The following is an 18,476-nucleotide window of genomic DNA, read 5'->3' as shown; positions in this document are numbered from 1 at the left end:
CAGTCTTATTTCCATAATTAAGGTAAGTACCTGAAATACGAGGACTGAGTTGAATTTGGATGAGGGGCATGTGCAGAGTCCTGGTTTGGGTCAAATGCTGGATCTTCCATTTCCAGACTGTGTGATTGCAGACAAATGACTCTTAAGTCCGTTCTTTGGTCTGCAAAGTGAGGCTTCAGCAGCCTCAGCTGTGTCAGGGCGCTGAGGAAACGTAAAGAGGGAACAGATGAAAGGCTTATAGTGCTGCTGGGCACTTAGGTGGGATTCAATAGGCTTTTTTTCTCCCAGGCCGCCTATACCAGGGCAGAGCACAGACTTGGCAGATGCCACTGGCTGCGGAGAGCATGCTGACTCTGAAGGCTGCTCCCTGCTTGTAATGGTTGACCTGATGCTAGTGAAGAAGGTGTCCTTTTCCCCTCTGCACTTCATGCAAGTGGCTGTCCTTCCCCCCAAAAAGAAAGGCTGATAGTCCTTGGATAGAGGTTTGGAAGAAATTCACACTCCCCAATAAGATGCACCAGGCAAACTTTTTGACTATTAGATGGAGTATACAAAGATACAGTAATGAAAACATGACAAGGTTGAGGTCTTAGTTTATCCCATTTCCTAAATGTAGTCTTCACCCCTCTTTCTATAAAAGCGTCTCTTTTTCTCTTTCCTCATTCCGTTGCACCAAGAACCTTTCTTCCTGGGTTCTCAAGAAGAGATCCAGGATTTAAGGTCAACTTAGTTCAGCTTGTCTGCACCCCTTGTGTTGTCCGAGTTTTTGGCTTTTCCTTGGAGTCCTGGACTCTTCACCGTGCACCACCTCTGTCCCCTCCTCATTCTAAGCTATGTGCCTACAGTGACCCTCTCCTGCCATACCCAGAGGTGGGGGCATTTAGAACCACCTGGAACTGTGTCCTGGGGTTGGTTTGTTGAGACCTCTTTAGTCTCTAGAATCCCAGCAATTAATTCGGTGCTACATTCTTCATGGTAGATTTTACATCAAGAAAGACAGAGTGGAAGGGGGAGAATAAGTTGGGAGATTGGGATTGATATATGCATACTCCGGTATACAAAATAGACTAGTCAGATCCTCCTCTATAGCACAGGGAACTCTGTTCAATACTCGGCAATGACCTATGTCGGAGTAGAATCTAAAAAAGAGTGGATGTATGTATATGTATAACTGATTCACTTTGCTATGCACCTGAAACTAACACAACATTATAAATCCACTGTACACTAATAAAAAAAATTTCTTTAAGCAAAAAAAAAAAGAATGTTTATACGAGCTGGGAAAAAAAAGAAAGCATGGTGTCAAGGGAGTGTGAAAACGATTCTATTGTATGGGAACCACATTGGTTAATATTTTACACTTGTTCTTTTCAGCCAACTCAGCTGTTGGAATTTAATTAGCAGTAATATATTATTGTCAAAGTAATTAAAACCTCGCCTTGATTAAAAACGGAGTGGTTTTAATTAACAGGAAGAGGTTGGGCTGGCCTTAACTTTCTCGGTGAGGAATACGCCGGCCTCAGTGGATTGGCTCTGTCTTCTCTGCAGGCTTGAAGGTCCGGGAGGTGTTCATCAACGTCAGCAGGCAGCAGGTGGAAGACTTCCACGGCCCCGAGGACTACTGGTGTCAGTGTGTGGCATGGAGCCACTTGGGGACCTCCAAGAGCAGAAAGGCCTCCGTGCGCATCGCCTGTGAGTATATTCAGGGTGACCCTCTGTCCTGCAGGGATACAGACTAGCCTTTCATAGAGGGGCTCGGGACAGGCCAGGTGCTTCTATGGCAGGGAAATGAGGGGCCGGCGAGAAACCATCAGAATTCTCTCCACCTCGAATCAGTCCCCTCTTTTAAAATTGTGTTTTTAATGTTTGAGAATTCCCTCTGGAAGACAATCAGCGAGTGAGCTGGGCTAAGGTTCTGCCTAGGTTGTCAAAATGCAGGTGCCTTCACAATATCAGGAGAAATGGTCTCCCCCCCACCAAAAAAAAAAGGGAAAAAGTCACGCAAATGGATTCTGCTCTTCATCACCAGTGACACAGTTCAGGGGGCATTGATGGGAAATGTTGAGCAGTGACTGTTTACTTTGCCAGCAAATCTGCAAAAATAAGACATTAAAGATTAAGGGAGTTTTATAGCCTCCTGTTAAACCTCTTTCCTCTGAATCTTAAAACATGGAAATGGGTTTTAAAACTGCATTTGTTTGACCCAAGTAGGACTGACAAAAAGGCTCTTGAGGAAAAAAAAAAAAAGAAAGATTGCCTTTCAGAAGAGCCTAAGTTTTCTTCATCACGTTTAGCATCAGTGTTTTTATCATCTCAAACATGTTTAGACATACACAAACTTCCTCTCTCTTCCTTAAATGTCTTCATCCATTCCACCCCAGTGAGTCTGCATGAAATCTCCTGTGCCAAGGAGTATAAAAGCCTACCCCACAGCCCCTCAAAAGAGGAGGCCAGAAATGGTTACTGTTGTTATTGTATTAATACCTTTTCGAATGCTGCTTTTGAGAGTGCCGTGAAGAATACAGGACAAGGGCCATTTATCTGAGGACTCAAGGAGTTCTTTGTAGCAAATGTGGATGGTTTGGGGATTGAGAATAAGAATAAATTGTGCATTGCAGAGACATTTCTGTTTCTGGGGAAATGAAATCTCCCTCTCAGCACAGGCCCATCACCTTCACTGTCCTCACACTTGGGGAAGCTCTTGGTTGCATGTTGACTGGGCCCTTGGAGGCCAAGGAGGAGGTCATCTTGTAAGCTGTGCTTTATGTAAGAGCTGTGGGAAACGTTTCCCCTGTACCTGTAGTTATTTAATTTTAGCCCACAAATAACTTTATGACTGGTCAGCTGAGACAGGGAATGTTTGATTTTATTCTTCCTTAAGATGTCCACCTCTGTGCTCCTAGCGTAGCCTTGGTCAGCCTCACCAAGGTGTTTGACCCTAGTCAGGGTGAAGCAGATTATCCTCTGGAGCTCAAAGAGAGGAGAAGCAAAACCACGTAGGGAACTTCAACACAAGTTCCCCCCATTTCCTTTGCATCTTCCATATCGCCTGTCCCCTTCTTTTTACTACTACCACTTGAGCCCCACATGTATGATATCCTATGTATAGCATCTCATGAATCTATCCATCTCCAAACTCTGTCACCTCCATACTTACTCATTCATTCCTGGCTATTACGTGCCTGCTGGAAACCTCCAGAGGTTTCCCCCTCCTTAGAAAATTTGGCAGAGAATGACTCACACCCATCTTTTGTTAACTTCCGCAACCTTTGATTGTATACACTGTACTCCGTCCTTCTAAACACATTGCCCTTCTGCGCATCACCCTCACTTCTCGGACATGTGCCTTTGCTCCGAGAGTTTCCCGTTTCAGGAATGTGTATCCTGGTGACTGAGAACTCAGATACTGGAGTCCTGTTGGTTTCCAGTTACTAAGTCCACTGCTTAGTGTTGTGATGGGGGCCAGTTGATTCTTTTCTCTGCAACTAATGTTATGATAAAAGGCTGCTGACTTCATAGGGTTATTATCAGAGTTAGAGATATTGACAACTATAGTGTCTAAAATCATACCTCACACAGAGTTAACTCTTATCAATCATCAGTTATTATGACATATTTGGTCCTACATATTTGTATCTCCAGCATCATTAGCCAGGAAGTGTGTTAATACTTAAACTAATTGAACTCAGTTACATTTCTAGTGCCTTCGTAATTTTTCTGTGGGTTATGGGTATGTAGACTCTAAAATTCCATTTGAGGCCAGCCCTAAGTACCCAATTCTCAAAAGTAGGATAGGATTAAAGAATGTTTTAAAAATGGAAAACACTTTTCTTTTCACTGCCTACTTTTTAGAGCCAGCAGATACTTTTTTGATAATAATCTTGCAAATCTCTTTAGGGATTAAAAATTCACTTGGTCATTCTTGTACAGGATATGCACACATGACTATAATAAAGATGTGATTTTTAAGTAAAAAAGAAAATCTTTAAAGCCCATGTTATGCACTTAGCTAACATAATTAAACATACTTTGAATCTCTTCCTATGTAGCAAGTGACAGATTCTTTCATTATTTAAAATTATTTATGCAAGTCAAGATGTGATTTATCATTAAATATTGCATTTGACTTGGGAACCAGTGTACATTAAAATGTAAATTGAAACTTAACTATGTTTAATAGTATCAAAAGTGGAGGGAAAAACTGCCTTTAGGACTTTGCTTAGAATTCTTTTGATTTACTTACAAAGGGTTAAACAAATAAAAAGACAGTTCTTGGTTTTTTTAATAACTTTCATGTTTTGTTGAAATAAGGAATTTCTGCATGCTATTTGCAAGCATTTCCCAGCAAACAACACATTGCACATGAGGATAGTTTTTATTCCCAATAAATGAAAAGCCAAATCGGATATAATTATCACTATATTTCTTCTTTTTAAGATTGATTTTTGAAGGGCTAAAGGCCTCTTCATGTGCTAAATAAAGATTCTGATATATGAATGTATCTCATGAATCTGATGACAGTTGTCTTGAGGGGACTTTGCAAAATTAGGATCATTTTTGTATGATTGATTAAATTATTGTAGTTCAACATCAGAGCTTTTTATGCTTCCTGCATCTAACCAATGATCCATTAAACATTTAGCAGTTTCAAAACTGCAGTGGGCAAAACCTTCATGGCATCTGAGCCATTCAACTGAGAGATGGCTTGTCATGATCATGTTAGCTTATCTCTATAAAAACACCAGAAAGCTTGCTGGCATGCTATCACTTAGAGATCATCTGATTCTCAAGGGAAAAAAATATTGACACTATTATTTTATTCATGTCACTCATATTTTCATTGAAATGGTCCCACCTGGGGAATCAGTTAACTATGCAGATTCCTGGCTTCTACCCCAGACTTGAGAACGGACCAGGGAAGCTGTGTTTGTATGAGGTTATCTAAGTGAGTCTATGGTTATATAACCTTGGGACAGCGTACCCAGGAACAGGGCTTCTCAAACTTTTAACATGCATGCAAGTCAGCTGAATTCCTATTAAAATGTAGACTATTCAGTTAAGAGGAGTCAGTATGTCCAGTCCAAGGTCTGAGATTCTGCCATTTCTAAGTTCCCAGATCATGCCAATGTTGCCAGTTGGTCTGTGGACCCTACTTTAAAGTGGGAAGACCCTGAAACCTAGAACACCTTAGGAAGCAGTGTTTAGGAAGTAGTTGGCACTTGATAGCTGAGAAAATGACATTCAGAAAAAGGTTAGATGGCTTGACCACAGGTTTCCCAGCAAATAGATGGAAGGCATGGAACTAGATCTTAAATACATCCGTTCATCCTTCTGTTCTTGCTACTAAGCCCTGTTGATTGCATTCTTCTGTCAAATGGGAATTCGAGAACCATCATAGAAACACAAGTTCATGTGCATCTGAGTGTTTCCTTGAGGGAAACAATGATTGCTTTCTTATTCTGTTTCTGAATAAATTGAGTTCTTTCACTTAGTCAAATTGTATACACACACACACACACATACGTATATGTGAATATATATATGCACATGGGTTTCCCTGTGGGCCCAGTGGTAAAGAATCTGCCTCTAATGCAGGAGACTCAGGTTCTACCCCGAGGTCAGGAAGATCCTCTGGATAAGGGAATGACAACCCACTCCAGTATTTTTGCTTGGGAAATCCTGTGGTCAGAGGAGCCTGGCAGCCTACAATCCATGGGGTCATGAAGAGTCCAACATGACTGAGCAGTTTAACAACAATATATGCACACGTGTAATACATATGTGACTTCCCTGGCGGCTCAGATGGCAAAGAATCTGCCTACAGTGCAAGAGGCCCAGGTTTGATCCCTGGATCAGGAAGATCCCCTGGTGAAGGGAATGGCAACCCATGCCAGTATTCTTGCCTAGAGAATTCCATGGACAGAGGAACCTGGTAGGCTACAGTCCATGGGGTCTCGAAGAGTCAGACACAACTGAACAACTAACACACAGAATACATATATATAATATATATATATTTATACTTATGTTATTATATATAAATGCATTATATATACATTTATATATACATTTACATTTATATATACATTTATACATTTACATAAAATCATGAGCTATTCCTTAGTGGCCAAAAAGATTGGTACAGATTTGTTTTAGTAGCTGAAGTGCCCGTCGTCTTAAACCATTGCGTTTTCCTTCATCATCCCGCCCCATGTCAGAGAGATGCTGGCTGCCCATCCAGCTGCCTGGGGCTGGAAGTAACTGAAGCTCCATTTCAAAGTGATTTTCTAGAGGTAAATAAATAAACACAGCCCAGCCACATTCCCCCCACAAAGTTGGCAGAAGTCCATCTCCAGGGAGCATCTCCCACGGGCCTCCTCTTGTTTGTCTGACTCAGTCGAGCTGGAGGTAGTCGGACCGTGGTGGCATCTGTTACTTCTGCTGCTGGACGGTTGTCAAAACAAGAAATATTCAGTTATTCGTAGTTGTTTATTTTCATGGGTGAACATTTGGCTGCTTAGCCATTGCTCTTCCTTCCCGTTTTCCTTCCTCTTCTTCATCTGCTTACAACATGTTTGTCCTCTGTCATTAACCCTTTGGTCAGGCAAACTCTTCTTGACACCCAAACTACTACTGCTGTATGGGAGTTGGGGGTTGAGAGAAACATTGGCCTGTTATAGTCACATAGCAAGTTGGCAACTTGAGATAAATTGAAGCAGGAACCCATTGTTCTGTTGATTATTTTTTAAAAGAGAAATCTATAAAATATGCATCCTGACTATAACTTAAACAGCTTATTGGAGACACTCCTCCTAAAATATCTATGCAGTTGTGCCAAGAATGAGTGAAAAACTTAGACGAGAATCTCTTTTAAAAGCTTTGAAACTCCCTACCTCATTTCACAACCCCATAGCAAAAACAGTATTATTTTTATTTGCTTTGGTGGAAGAGGGTGTTATCTTTTAAAAAAAAATTATTTTTTTTTTACACATTTAGTTTTGGTTGTGCTTGGTCTTCATTGCTGCACCTGGGCTTTCTCTTGTTGCAGCAAAAAGGAGCTACTCCTGTTGCAGGGCCTGGTCTCAAGGGTTCACAGGCTTCAGTAGTTAAGGTTTGCAGGCTCAGTAGTTGTGGCACATGGGTTTAGCTACCCCGTGGCATGGGAGATCTTCCCGAACCAGGAATCAAACCCATGTTCCCTGCATTGGCAGGCAGATTCTTAACCACTGGACTGTCAAGGAAGTCCAAGAGGGTGGCATCTTTCTGAAAACTTACAGGAGATATCCAATTAAACCTGTTATGAATCTTGGCTTCATGGCTTTGATGAAAATTTCACATGCTAAAAGTGGTCCATAGCCCTCTCTTGATGGCAAAATTAAATATAAAACAAACATCTTCATGTTTATCTGGTGCTTAGAGCATCTAGCTAAGGAAGGGGATGGGTGTTGAAATGCAGCCTGCACCCCACCAGGCAGGAATGTACTCCAGAACGTGGCTGCAACCACATGAGTGAAGGGGCTGGGTTTCCTTGTGGCCGTTTTATAGCCAAGACCTTGTTCTCGTAGGTGTCCAATTTACACCAAAGTGTCCCCATAGGCTTGTGGCAGCAGAACTGGGTGCAAAATTTGTGACACTGAGTGCAAAATGAAAATGTGGGCCCTTCATTCAAAAATCAAGTTTCAAGCTATCAGTATTAGAGCAATAAATCAACCATTCTGGTTCACACCCATGAAGATAGCCGTGATGGCAGTAGTGGTGATGACTCAGGAAATCACTTTGTATGTGTAATGGTTTTATAAAAAGGGGCTAATTGGCCTAAGGGCTAGGGACACATTCCAACTGGCTCCATATGGAACTGGAGACAAGATTATTCTGTTTTTGCTGCAAAGCCAGAGGCCACATCACGGGAGCTAAGTTTTAAGATAGCATATTTGGGGTCAAGCCAGCAACTAGAAATGTGCATATACTGGAGCATTCTTCCTGGACTACATTCTCCTGCAAACTGTACATAGGCAAGCGAGGGCTGTGTGTCTGCTGGTGGTGATAATGGTAGAAGGAATTACTGCATTGAGTGAGCAGGTGACTTATAGGGGTTTCTTTTAGAAAATGTATTGTGACATAGTTCAGACTTTTAAGAAAGTTGCAGCGTAGTACAAAAAAAAAAAAATTCCATTAAGTTCTTTACTCACAACCTTCAAATGTTATCATTTGACCATACTGGCTTTGACATCATGTCTTTCTGTGTTTATCAGTGGATGTATTTGTAATTAGACAATGACGGTTTGTGTTTTGACTTATGATTAAGTTGCAAACATGATTCTCCCTTTGCCCTAAATACGTTTCCCCTAAGTGCTTTAAATACTGTATGTTTGTTAAAAAAAAAAAAACAAACACACATTTTCTGACATGACTAGCATATTTATCAAGAAATTCACATTGATACAATTCTGTTGTCCACTCTAAAGATCTTGTTCATCTTTTATTATCAGTTGTTCTGGAAAGTCCTTTATAACAGTAACAAAAATCCTAGATCATAGCTTTCATTCAGTTGCAAGGTCTCTTTAGCCTTCTTTAATCCAAATAATTGCATAGTCTTCCTTTGTTATTAATTACATTGAATTTTTTCAAGTATAAAGGTCAGTTATTTTGTGTAGTGTTCCTCAAATTGAACTTGTAAAAAAGAAATAGCAGTCACCTCGAAAGGACTTTGACAGGTCACATCTGGGACAATTTGAGTCTCAAAAGAGATCATAGTAAAGGTTATAAATTATTAAATAAGAATCCATGAATCTACACTGATATATTTTTAAAAGAATATAAAAATAAATGGAAGGAGACAACTCTTTTATAATAGAATAAATGAATAAATGTAGAAGGAATGATGGAAATGGAAAATCATTTGGCACCTGTCATAACACTCATTGATTTAGACAAGTGTCATGGATGCTGAAATCAGTGGCTGAAAGTTTTAGGAGTTAAAGAATGTTTATAGAACTGAACATGAAAGTATTTCTCCACAAGTCACTGACTAATCACAAGGCGGGAGTTAGTAACTTAGCAGCAGGGAATCCCACCATACACCCCCTTAATCAGGTGACATCACCAGCAGTGGGACAAGTCCATGAATCACTCCTGATGAGTTAGATTGAGGAGATAGCATCACTTCAATGATAGTCCTTCCAAATATAGCTCATCTGTGTTTAACCCTAGGGAAACACTGGACAAGGCTAAAATGAGGAACATTTTACATAACTGGTCATTTTTAACTACAGATATCTCGAAATTCTAGCCTGGTGTAGGAATGTGGATGGGGTGTCCTGGGGAATATAAGGTACTACAAGATAGACTTCGTCCATCTTTCTGAAATATCAGTTGTATTTCCCTTCAGATCAGTAGAATATAAACATGAGCACAAATATGGAAAACATTTTTCTTGAATTGTGGAGATGCAGCTAGAAATGTCAAAGCCCTTTTGGGCATGCCACGTCTTTCTAGGCTCTATCTGTAAATGCCTTGGCGATGTGACTATTCTCCTCTGCCAGTAGGGGCATTTAGTAGAAAGTGTGAGTAACACTGAATTGTCAGAGATTGTGATTCTGGCAGTAGAGTAGGGTGACTTCTATGGAATTGTAAACTGTGCTACTTTTGCTTAACGTGTACATAACTGAGTACATCGACCTTAAAGATGGGAACTTCTGGGTAGCAGTGTGTGACTTCATAATGTTTCCTACTGTGGATGATGAAAAAAAAATCCCCTAACCAAATAATATTCCTTCATGTCACTGATTGCCAAGTATTATTTTACTGAGAAGAATTTGCAGAAATAGGGCCACCACCTTTTTTAGGAAATCACAATTCAGTCTGCCATTCTGGCGAAATAAACCTTAAACTTCCTAGAAAATGGCCATTTCTCTAAAAGGCTATTTCTCATAGAGGTTTAAGAGGAAGAGGATATAGATTTTGCTTCAATTCAGCTCTCATTTTTTTTCACTGAAGAAAGCTTCTGACAGATAGTCTGAACAGATGATAAGCAAACAAAAGAAAACCAAAAAACCAGCAAACAAAACACAACTTATCTTTGTCCATCTCTGAGGACTTTTTGAGCCTGGTGATATGATTGTTAAATTAGTTTAGTATCCTTCTACCAGGATAAGTAAGGACAAGGAAGTGCACTCTAGAAATTTGTTGAGTGTCAAAGAAAAACTAACCAAGGTGTGAAAGTGCTGGATAGCCATGAATAATTGTCTACCTGTGCTAGGTATCACCACAATAAATAAAATTCCTTCCTTTGAAGAGTTTATACTCTAGTATAGTGAATAACATAGACTTATAAACAAGTCTTTTTTATAGGTGTGGCTTATAAAAAGTGTGGCTAGAGTAAGCACAGTGTGTTTTTGGAACTCACCCAAAGGATAATTTACTAATCCTCAAGTCCTGTGATACGTTTTCTGGGCTAATTCCTTAGGAAGGAGGAGGGTAATTTGAAAACCCCATGTTCAGTTGAAGGAGAGAGCTTGAGTTGCAAGCCCATGCAGCGTGGAAACTGCGTGGAACTGTGGGAAAGCAAGGAGTTGGGGCTCTCAGGAGAGGTAGGCAGGTCAGATTGTGGAAGATGTTTGGATTCTCTGCCAAGAGTTGAGAGTCATCCATGACGTGGTCTGGGGCCCCTGCAGTGTCATAATCAGGCAGTGATACGGTCATACCTTCAAACCCCTGCCCCACCTTACTGTTCAGCCACAGAGATTGAAAGGGGAGCAAAGCTCAAGACTTAGCTTGCGCTAAGCTATGGAACTGCTGATGGGGCTTGAACTTTGCTGGATGGTATACTTTAAAGGGGGAGGGGAAAATGGAGATTCCAAGAACATGAAATGACCAAGGCTGTGTGGCTACTTGGATGCAGCGATGAGGAGGAGTGAAGTAGACATTGAGGAATTAATCCCAGATTTGGGGCTGTCTTGATTTGGGGTTAAAGTGACTGAATGAATGGTGACTTCCTGAAGTGAGATCATGAATAGAGTAGAAGAAATTAGTGTGGAGAACAAGATGATGAGTTTGGTTTTTGATCAGTTATGTGGGAACTACCCATGGAATATATATGCACGAATATACCCATGGAATATAGGATGAACCAGTCCATTCTAAAGAAGATCCGTCCTGAGTGTTCATTGGAAGGACTGATGCTGAAGCTGAAACTCCAATACTTTGGCCACCTGATGTGAAGAACTGACTCATTGGAAAAGACCCTGATGCTGGGAAAGATTGAAGGCAGAAAGATTGAGGAGAAGGGGACACAGAGGATGAGATGGTTGGATGGTATCACCAATGCCAATGGACATGAGTTTGAGTAAGCTCCAGGAGGTGGTGATGGGCAGGGAGACCTGGCGTGCTGTAGTCTGTGGGGTTGCAAAGAGTCAGAGCAACTGAATGAAACTGAACCCATGGAATGTTGAATGAATTGTCTTTATCAAGCAGTTGGGGTTATGAGCCTGAAGCCCAGGGATCAGCATCAAACATTATAATTTGGCAAGTAAGTTGGTCTTTAGGGTAGTAATGATCTTGTCCATCAGAAAGATAGGAGGAGCAGGTTTTTGTCTGAAATACTTAAGATGGTGTGATTTGGACTTCCCTGGTGGTCCAGTGGGTAAAGACTTTGCCTTTCAGTGAAAAGGGTGTAGGTTAGATTCCCTGGTCGGGGAGCTAAGATGTCATGTGCCTTGCAGCCAAAGAGCCAAAATATAAAACAGAAGCAATACTGTAACAAATTCAGTAGAGACTTTAAAAAATAGCCCACATCAAAATTAAAAGATCTTAAATGATGTTGACTAAGAAAGATGCACAACCTAAAAATTGAGGGTTATGTTTTATTCAGCAGAAACTTTTTAGGACTTTAAGCCCAGGGCACCGCATCAAAGATAATGCCCAAAAAACTATTCTGAAGAGACAAGGGGAGAAGACAGGATATATAAAAGTTTTTGCAACAAAATACCAGGTAATCAGAATACCAAGGATTCAGTTCAGTTCAGTCGCTCAGTCATGTCCGACTCTTTGTAACCCAATGAACCACAGCACGTCAGGCCTCCCTATCCAACACCAACTCCCGGGGTTTACCCAAACACAGGTCCACTGAGTCAGTGATGCCATCCAGCCATCTCATCCTCTGTCGTCCCCTTCTGCTCCTGCCCTCAATCTTTCGCAGGATCAGGGTCTTTTCAAATGAGTCAGCTCTTCGCATCAGCTGGCCAAAGTATTGGAGTTTCAGTTTCAACATCTGTCCTTCCAGTGAACACCCAGGACTGATCTCCTTTAGGATGGACTGGTTGGATCTCCTTGCATTCGGGTCCAAGTGACTCTCAGGAGTCTTTTCCAATACCACAGTTCAAAAGCATCAATTCTTCAGAGCTCAGCTTTCTTTATAGTCCAACTCTCACATCCATACATAACTACTGGAAAAACCATAGCCTTGACTAGATGGACCTTTGTTGACAAAGTAATGTTTCTGCTTTTTAATATGCTGTCTAGGTTGGACGTAACTTTGCTTCCAAGGAGTAAGCGTCTTTTAATTTCATGGCTACGATCACCATCTGCAGTGATTTTGGAACCCAAAAAAAAATAAAGTCAGCCACCATTTCCCCATCTATTTGGCATGAAGTGATCGGACCGGATGCCATGATCTTAGGATTACTGTTAACCAAAAGAAAACCTGAGGGAGGTAGGAAGAAGCTTCCAGAGGAACGGGTATACTTATGGCTGACTCATGTTGATACCTGGTAGAAACGAATGCAATATTGTAAGTAATTATCCTCTAATTAAAAAAGAAATCCCAGTATTTCAAGTTAAGGAATTTAGTGCTTTTCTCTGTATCAAAAGTGAAAATGTTAGTCTCTCAGTTGTGTCCAGCTCTTTACCACCCCACAGACTGTAGCCCACCAGGCTCCTCTGTCCATGGGATTCTCCAGACAAGAATACGGGAGTGGGTAGCCATTCCCCTCTCCAGGGGATCTTCCTGACCCACGGATCAAACCCAGGTCTCCTGCGCCGCACATGGATTCTCTTCCGTCTGAGCCAGGAGGGAAGCCCTTTCTACATATGGGAAGATGCATGAGTCTGGGGTCATTGAAATCATTCCTTTGATTCGCTCCTCAGCTACCTGGCGCCCATGTGCTGTGCTTTCTTATCCGGAGATTCCTCGGGTGCACTGTCGGGGGTGGCTGCCTTGGTTGATGCAGGATGGGCTTGGCAGTGGGCAGCCCTTCATTTCCATCCTGAGTTCCCTCAGGGCTCACCATTCAGGCAGCTGTAATGTGATGGTTTGATGGCGGCCACATCCTCTGTTTACTGATAGGTAGTTTAGTTCTCAGTGGTTTCCCAGACTACACATTTTCCATCCTACTCCCCAAATCCCCAAGTGCTGGGGAAGAGAAAGCACAGCAGACCATGAGTAGAAATCTGTATGTGGTTAAGGATTGGACAGAGGGGAGCCATGGAGGAAAGGGAAAAGGAGAAAAAATTGACAAGTCACTGAGAAATCCACGAGTGGAGATTTTTCTTCCTTTTTTTTTAATTATGAAAGTATGTTAGCACATTTACAGGAGACTTGGAAAATTGCAAAACAAAACTGCATATAGTTCCATTATAGATTACAATTAGTTTTAAGTAGATAAATTAAAAGTTTTAGTTGGAGTTTCAGGATCAAAGGAAGAGTGGAGATTTTGATGAAGGAAGAAATGGCTCATGGTGTCAGTGTGATCACCAGGTTAAAGTAAGACATAGGAGGGGTCAGTTTATTTGCTCCCTTGACTGGGACAAAGCAGTGTAATGAGACAGGGTGTCAGGAGGTGCTCGTAGGTCCAGGAAGCAGTGGAAGATGAGAAAATGGAGATGGTATGGATGCCCCTGTCTGAAAATTTGACCGCAGATGAAACATCTAGAGCATTGGCTGGAGTTAGGCATTTGAGGAATAGATGGATCCTACTACAACCATGACATTTAGACAGGCTCCTTTTCAAAGGTCAGAAGAGCTGGGTTTGGGTTCTGGCTTCAACTACCCAGCTTTGTCCTCTAGTCGAGTGTCTCTTAAAACTTGCAGCCTACAAGGAGAAGCATTCAGGGAGCTCTTAAAAAAAATTTAGGTTACTGGGCTTTGTTCAAGATCTGTTGAATCATAACCTCTAGGAGTAGGGTCCAGGAACGCTTTTGTGATTTTGTTGCCTTCCCACTGTCCACAAGTCCAGCTTTCTATGCAGACTCCTCCTTCTCTTCCCATTTCTAAGTATGGTAATACCCTAAAGTATCTCCTCCACCCACAGGCTTTCCCTCAATAAAACCTCTCACTCCATAGCACCAGGACTGTCTGTCTGTCTGTCGTTTACTCACGACGTTGCATCTGACTCTTATGCAACACCATGGACTGTAGCCCACCAGGCTCCTCTACCTATGGGGTTTACCAGACAAGAATACTGGAGTGGGCCACCATGTCCTTCTCCAGGGGATCTTCCCCACTCAGAGACCAAACCCACATCTCCTGCATCACAGGGAGATCCTTTATCAACTGAGCCACCACGCAGTTCAGTGTCTCTTGATACATTGGTTTTTCTCGGCCCTGACCTTGCTCCTCATCTCCTGATGACTTCATTCAGTGCCTCCCTGATATATTCACTCAGGTATCTAGTCGGCATCTCAACATAATATGTACCAGAGAAAACCCTCTTGGTTTTCACCCCGTCAGCACTGCTGCAAACCTGTGTTTATCCCCACATTTTCCAGTTCAGTAATGGTGCCTCAGGGCTCACAGCAAGACCCACGTGTCATCTGGATTCTTCTGTTTCCTTCAGTCACATCCCATCCAGCAACAAGCCTCGCCCCATCTGTATCCACAGCACATCCTGAATTGGCCCACTTCCCCCGATCTGGTTATTTCTTTACTGCAATAATCTCACTGCTCACTTTGTTGCCATCTTCAAATCCATTCCCCACACAGCAGCCAGAAAGATTCCTTAAACAACAAAACATACATGTCATATCATCTTCTTCCCTTGGCTGGACTTCTCCCATTGGATTTCCAGACTCCATGATGCTGGCCCCATAGGAGGAGCCAGCCCCCTCTTAGCTCACCTTGCCCCAAAATGCTCCCCTTCCCTGCATCAGCCCTGGTGACCTCTTTCATTACTCAAGTACCCCTAGTTGTCACTACTCAGGGCTATTGTCATTCCTTTTTCCTAGCAGGAGTGCCCCAGACCTCTGAGTAGTTGGTTCTTACTTGCAAGCTTTAGTTTTATCTGCATTATTGGTTAGTCTCTTTGTCAGACTTAAGGTGAAATATAGAGTTTGCTACCAAAAAAGTGAACAACTTCTGTCTGGAGTGATCTATTAGATCCTTCCTGTTCGCGCAAGATTTATTTAGAATCTGGCAAAATGCCACTCTAATTTCTTCCACTCACTTGGGCCGAGCAGAAAGCAAAGTGTTAGCTGGTTAGTGGCTTATTGCAGCGTTTAAGACAGACTTAAGACACATGGCCACATCTTGTCCTGATCGACCTTGCAGGCCTCAGGGAGAACTAGGGAAAGGGGAGACTCAAAATGCTAAAAATGCAGGATAAAAAATGTGTTTCTTCTTGCTGCTAGGTTGGCGTTTTCTTTTTTACTCTTTCTCCCTTCTTTTTTTCTGCCCCCCACCCACCCCGCCCCTCCATCTCTCTGTAGTACTAGTATTGAATTACAATGAGATGGTGAGTATTGAAAGCATTAAGGTTCTTTTTAAGTCATGTCATCTTAAACTCTGCTAGTTCATACCCCTCTCGTTTCTGGGGGAGGGCTAGGAGGGCACCCGGGAAAGTCAGGAAAGATTCTTCTGTGTGTGCTGCTCTTAAAACTCTGTCCCATCGACCTTGGAGTTTGGTGTTCACGTGCTCATCAGGATGCTGGGCTGAAGATAAGCTCTAGTGCCGCTTGTAGGGGACGAGAGGTTTAGGCAACACTGCAGATGGGGAATCCTGACCATAGAAGGGTAAGGAGTGCCACTTTGCTATGTACTTCTTGAGAACTGAGCAGACGAGTCTAGTCAATGGCTCCTAGGACTGCATTGCTTTTTTCTCCATCAAAAATACTTTTGTTCAAGACTTGTGGTTACCAAGGGGAAACAGGTGGGGGAAAGATGGTTTGGAAGATTGGGGTTAGCAGATTCAAACCATTATATATAGGATAAACAACAAGGTCTTACTATATAGCACAGGCAACTATATTCAATATCCTGTGATATACCATAATGGAAAATAATTTCTTTAAGTGTGTGTGTATATATACATACACACACACATATACATGTATGTATGTATATATACATACACACATATACATGTATGTATGTATATATACATACACACATATACATGTATGTATGTATATATAACTGAATCACCTTACTGTCTAGCAGAAATAAACGTAACATTGTAAATCAACCATGCTTCAACTTTTTAAAAAAGCACTTATTTCAGTGGCTACTCCTACATTCACCTAAAGATCAATTTCCCCATTAGAACCACCAGGAGAACAATAGTATTCTCAAACAGAAAAAAGGTGGAACTTACCAGTATTTTGTCCCCATAGCTATCAGTAGAATGTGATGTAAAGATACAGAATGTGAGGTATTAACTTTGTTTTAATTTGATTAAATACCTTGAAAACAAAGAAGCAGAGAATTCCTATGTTTTAACCTGATAGCTTTTGTTCAGATGTGCTATTTAGGTCTTGCTTCAACTGCCCTTTGTGTATTGACATAGCCCAAATCAATATAATCAATCCACAGAAATCACCTTTTATGGAACCTGGAGATGAAGCAAACCTTTGAAATTTTCCATAGGTATAATTGCCTCATGGAGTCCCCACCTATAGTCTTGCTAAGAGAAGTGGTACTGAGAGCCTTCTTAAGCATAGATGGCTACGCTGTGTAGCTCATAAGTCTACTGTTGTGTCCACTGGACCAGGAATGCACACCTGGGCAGGTGAGCTGCTATGAGTAGACTCAGAATGAGAGACTTACGCAAGAAGGGTAAAGTGATTGTGTACTTGTGGATTCTGGCTCTTCTGAATTTGACTTGATCCTCAAAGAGAATCGAGAGGTGATAGAGGCACCAGAAAGGGAAAAATAATGGTTAAAGAAGCAGGCAATAGTGATCCTGAGATACCAGAAAGTGAAGTGAAAAAGTGTAAACCATTCAGTCGTGTCTGACTCTTTGTGACCCTGTGGACTGTAGCCCGCCAGACTCCTCTGTCCGTGGGGTTCTTTTCCAAGGCAAGAATACTGGATTGGGTTTCCCTTTCCTTCTCCAGGGCATCTTCTGACTCACGGATCGAACCCAAGCCTTCTGCATTGCAAGTGAATTCTTTACCATCTGAGCCACCAGGGAAGCCAAGATGTGATTAAATACAGTTAATGGATAAGCAGCGGCCAATAAGACAGAACAGAGGGACTTCCCTGGTGGTCCAGTGATTAAGAATCTGCCTTACAATGCAGGGGACTCAGGTTCAATTCCTGGTCAGGGAGCTAAGATCCCATATGGTGCAGGGCAGCTAAGCCCGCATGCCAAAACTGCTGAGCCTGGGCACTGCAACAGAACCTGCGTGATGCAACCAAGACTGGATGCAGCTAAAAACAAATTAATATGTATATATATTTTTAAAGCAGAATGAAAAGCAGTTGGTTAGGAGGGACACAACATCTGTGCTAAAAGGAGTATGAAATAACCCTGCTAACAGAATTGCATTAACTCTCTCTACCCTCTTTCTTGGCCATATTCCAGTCTGTTTATCTGCTTACTTTGTGATCTGTATTCCATCCTCCAAGCCTGGTGTGCGGTCTTTCTTGGTTTCCAGGGAGTCTTGGATGCAACACTGAGTCTTCCGCATATTCAGTTAATCCTCACATTTTGATGGAATCTGAATGGATGTTCATGTGTCCTTGTAAACAAAAGAAGCCAAACACAATGGTATGCGTTGAGTTGGGAATGGCTCAATAGAGAGCAGGTTAAATTAGTACTCAAAGCGTTTTGTGAGACTGCAGCTGTTTCTTCTCACCATAATGTGTCCCTGCTGCAGAATGCTGCCTTCCAACACCACTGTTGCCTGATAAACTATGCTACTTGTTGTGAAAGGGATAATGACACACCATGCTAGTTATAAAACGATTTATTGACAGCGGCAATTTAACAGCAGAGGAATTGCAGGGCACAGGGGAGCTAACGAAGCCCCAACGTTATTCTGTGGCTCAGAAAAGCAGTCTTCAGTAGCCTCTGCACAAGAGGACCCCTGGCATCATCCGGACCCCTTGATGTCCCAATAAACAGACCCTGTGCATTGCACAGCACCAAGGTGGGATCAGAGGGAACACGGAAATGTTCACACAATCCAGCTTTCAGCTAAGCTGTCCCTCCTTCCCTCTTGCTGCCAGATTTACTCAACAGTAGTTAAGGTTGTGGGCTTCG

General features: G+C 42.0%; 1 protein-coding gene across 9 annotated transcripts in view; it reads left to right on the top strand.

The window, feature by feature from the left end:
- Positions 1–18,476, top strand: part of UNC5D (unc-5 netrin receptor D) — a 612,862-nt gene that overhangs the window by 360,583 nt on the left and 233,803 nt on the right. For all 9 annotated transcript variants that reach the window (XM_070459905.1, XM_070459906.1, XM_070459904.1 and 6 more), the window contains exon 3: positions 1,549–1,692. In XM_070459905.1, coding sequence (XP_070316006.1) covers positions 1,549–1,692 — 144 coding nt within the window. The remainder of the gene's footprint in view (positions 1–1,548; positions 1,693–18,476) is intronic.

The sequence above is a fragment of the Odocoileus virginianus genome, chromosome 32 (assembly GCF_023699985.2).
Source record: "Odocoileus virginianus isolate 20LAN1187 ecotype Illinois chromosome 32, Ovbor_1.2, whole genome shotgun sequence".
Lineage (NCBI taxonomy): Eukaryota > Metazoa > Chordata > Mammalia > Artiodactyla > Cervidae > Odocoileus > Odocoileus virginianus.
The sequence above is the reverse complement of the archived record's forward strand: the minus strand, read 5'-3'. Positions and strand labels throughout refer to the sequence as shown.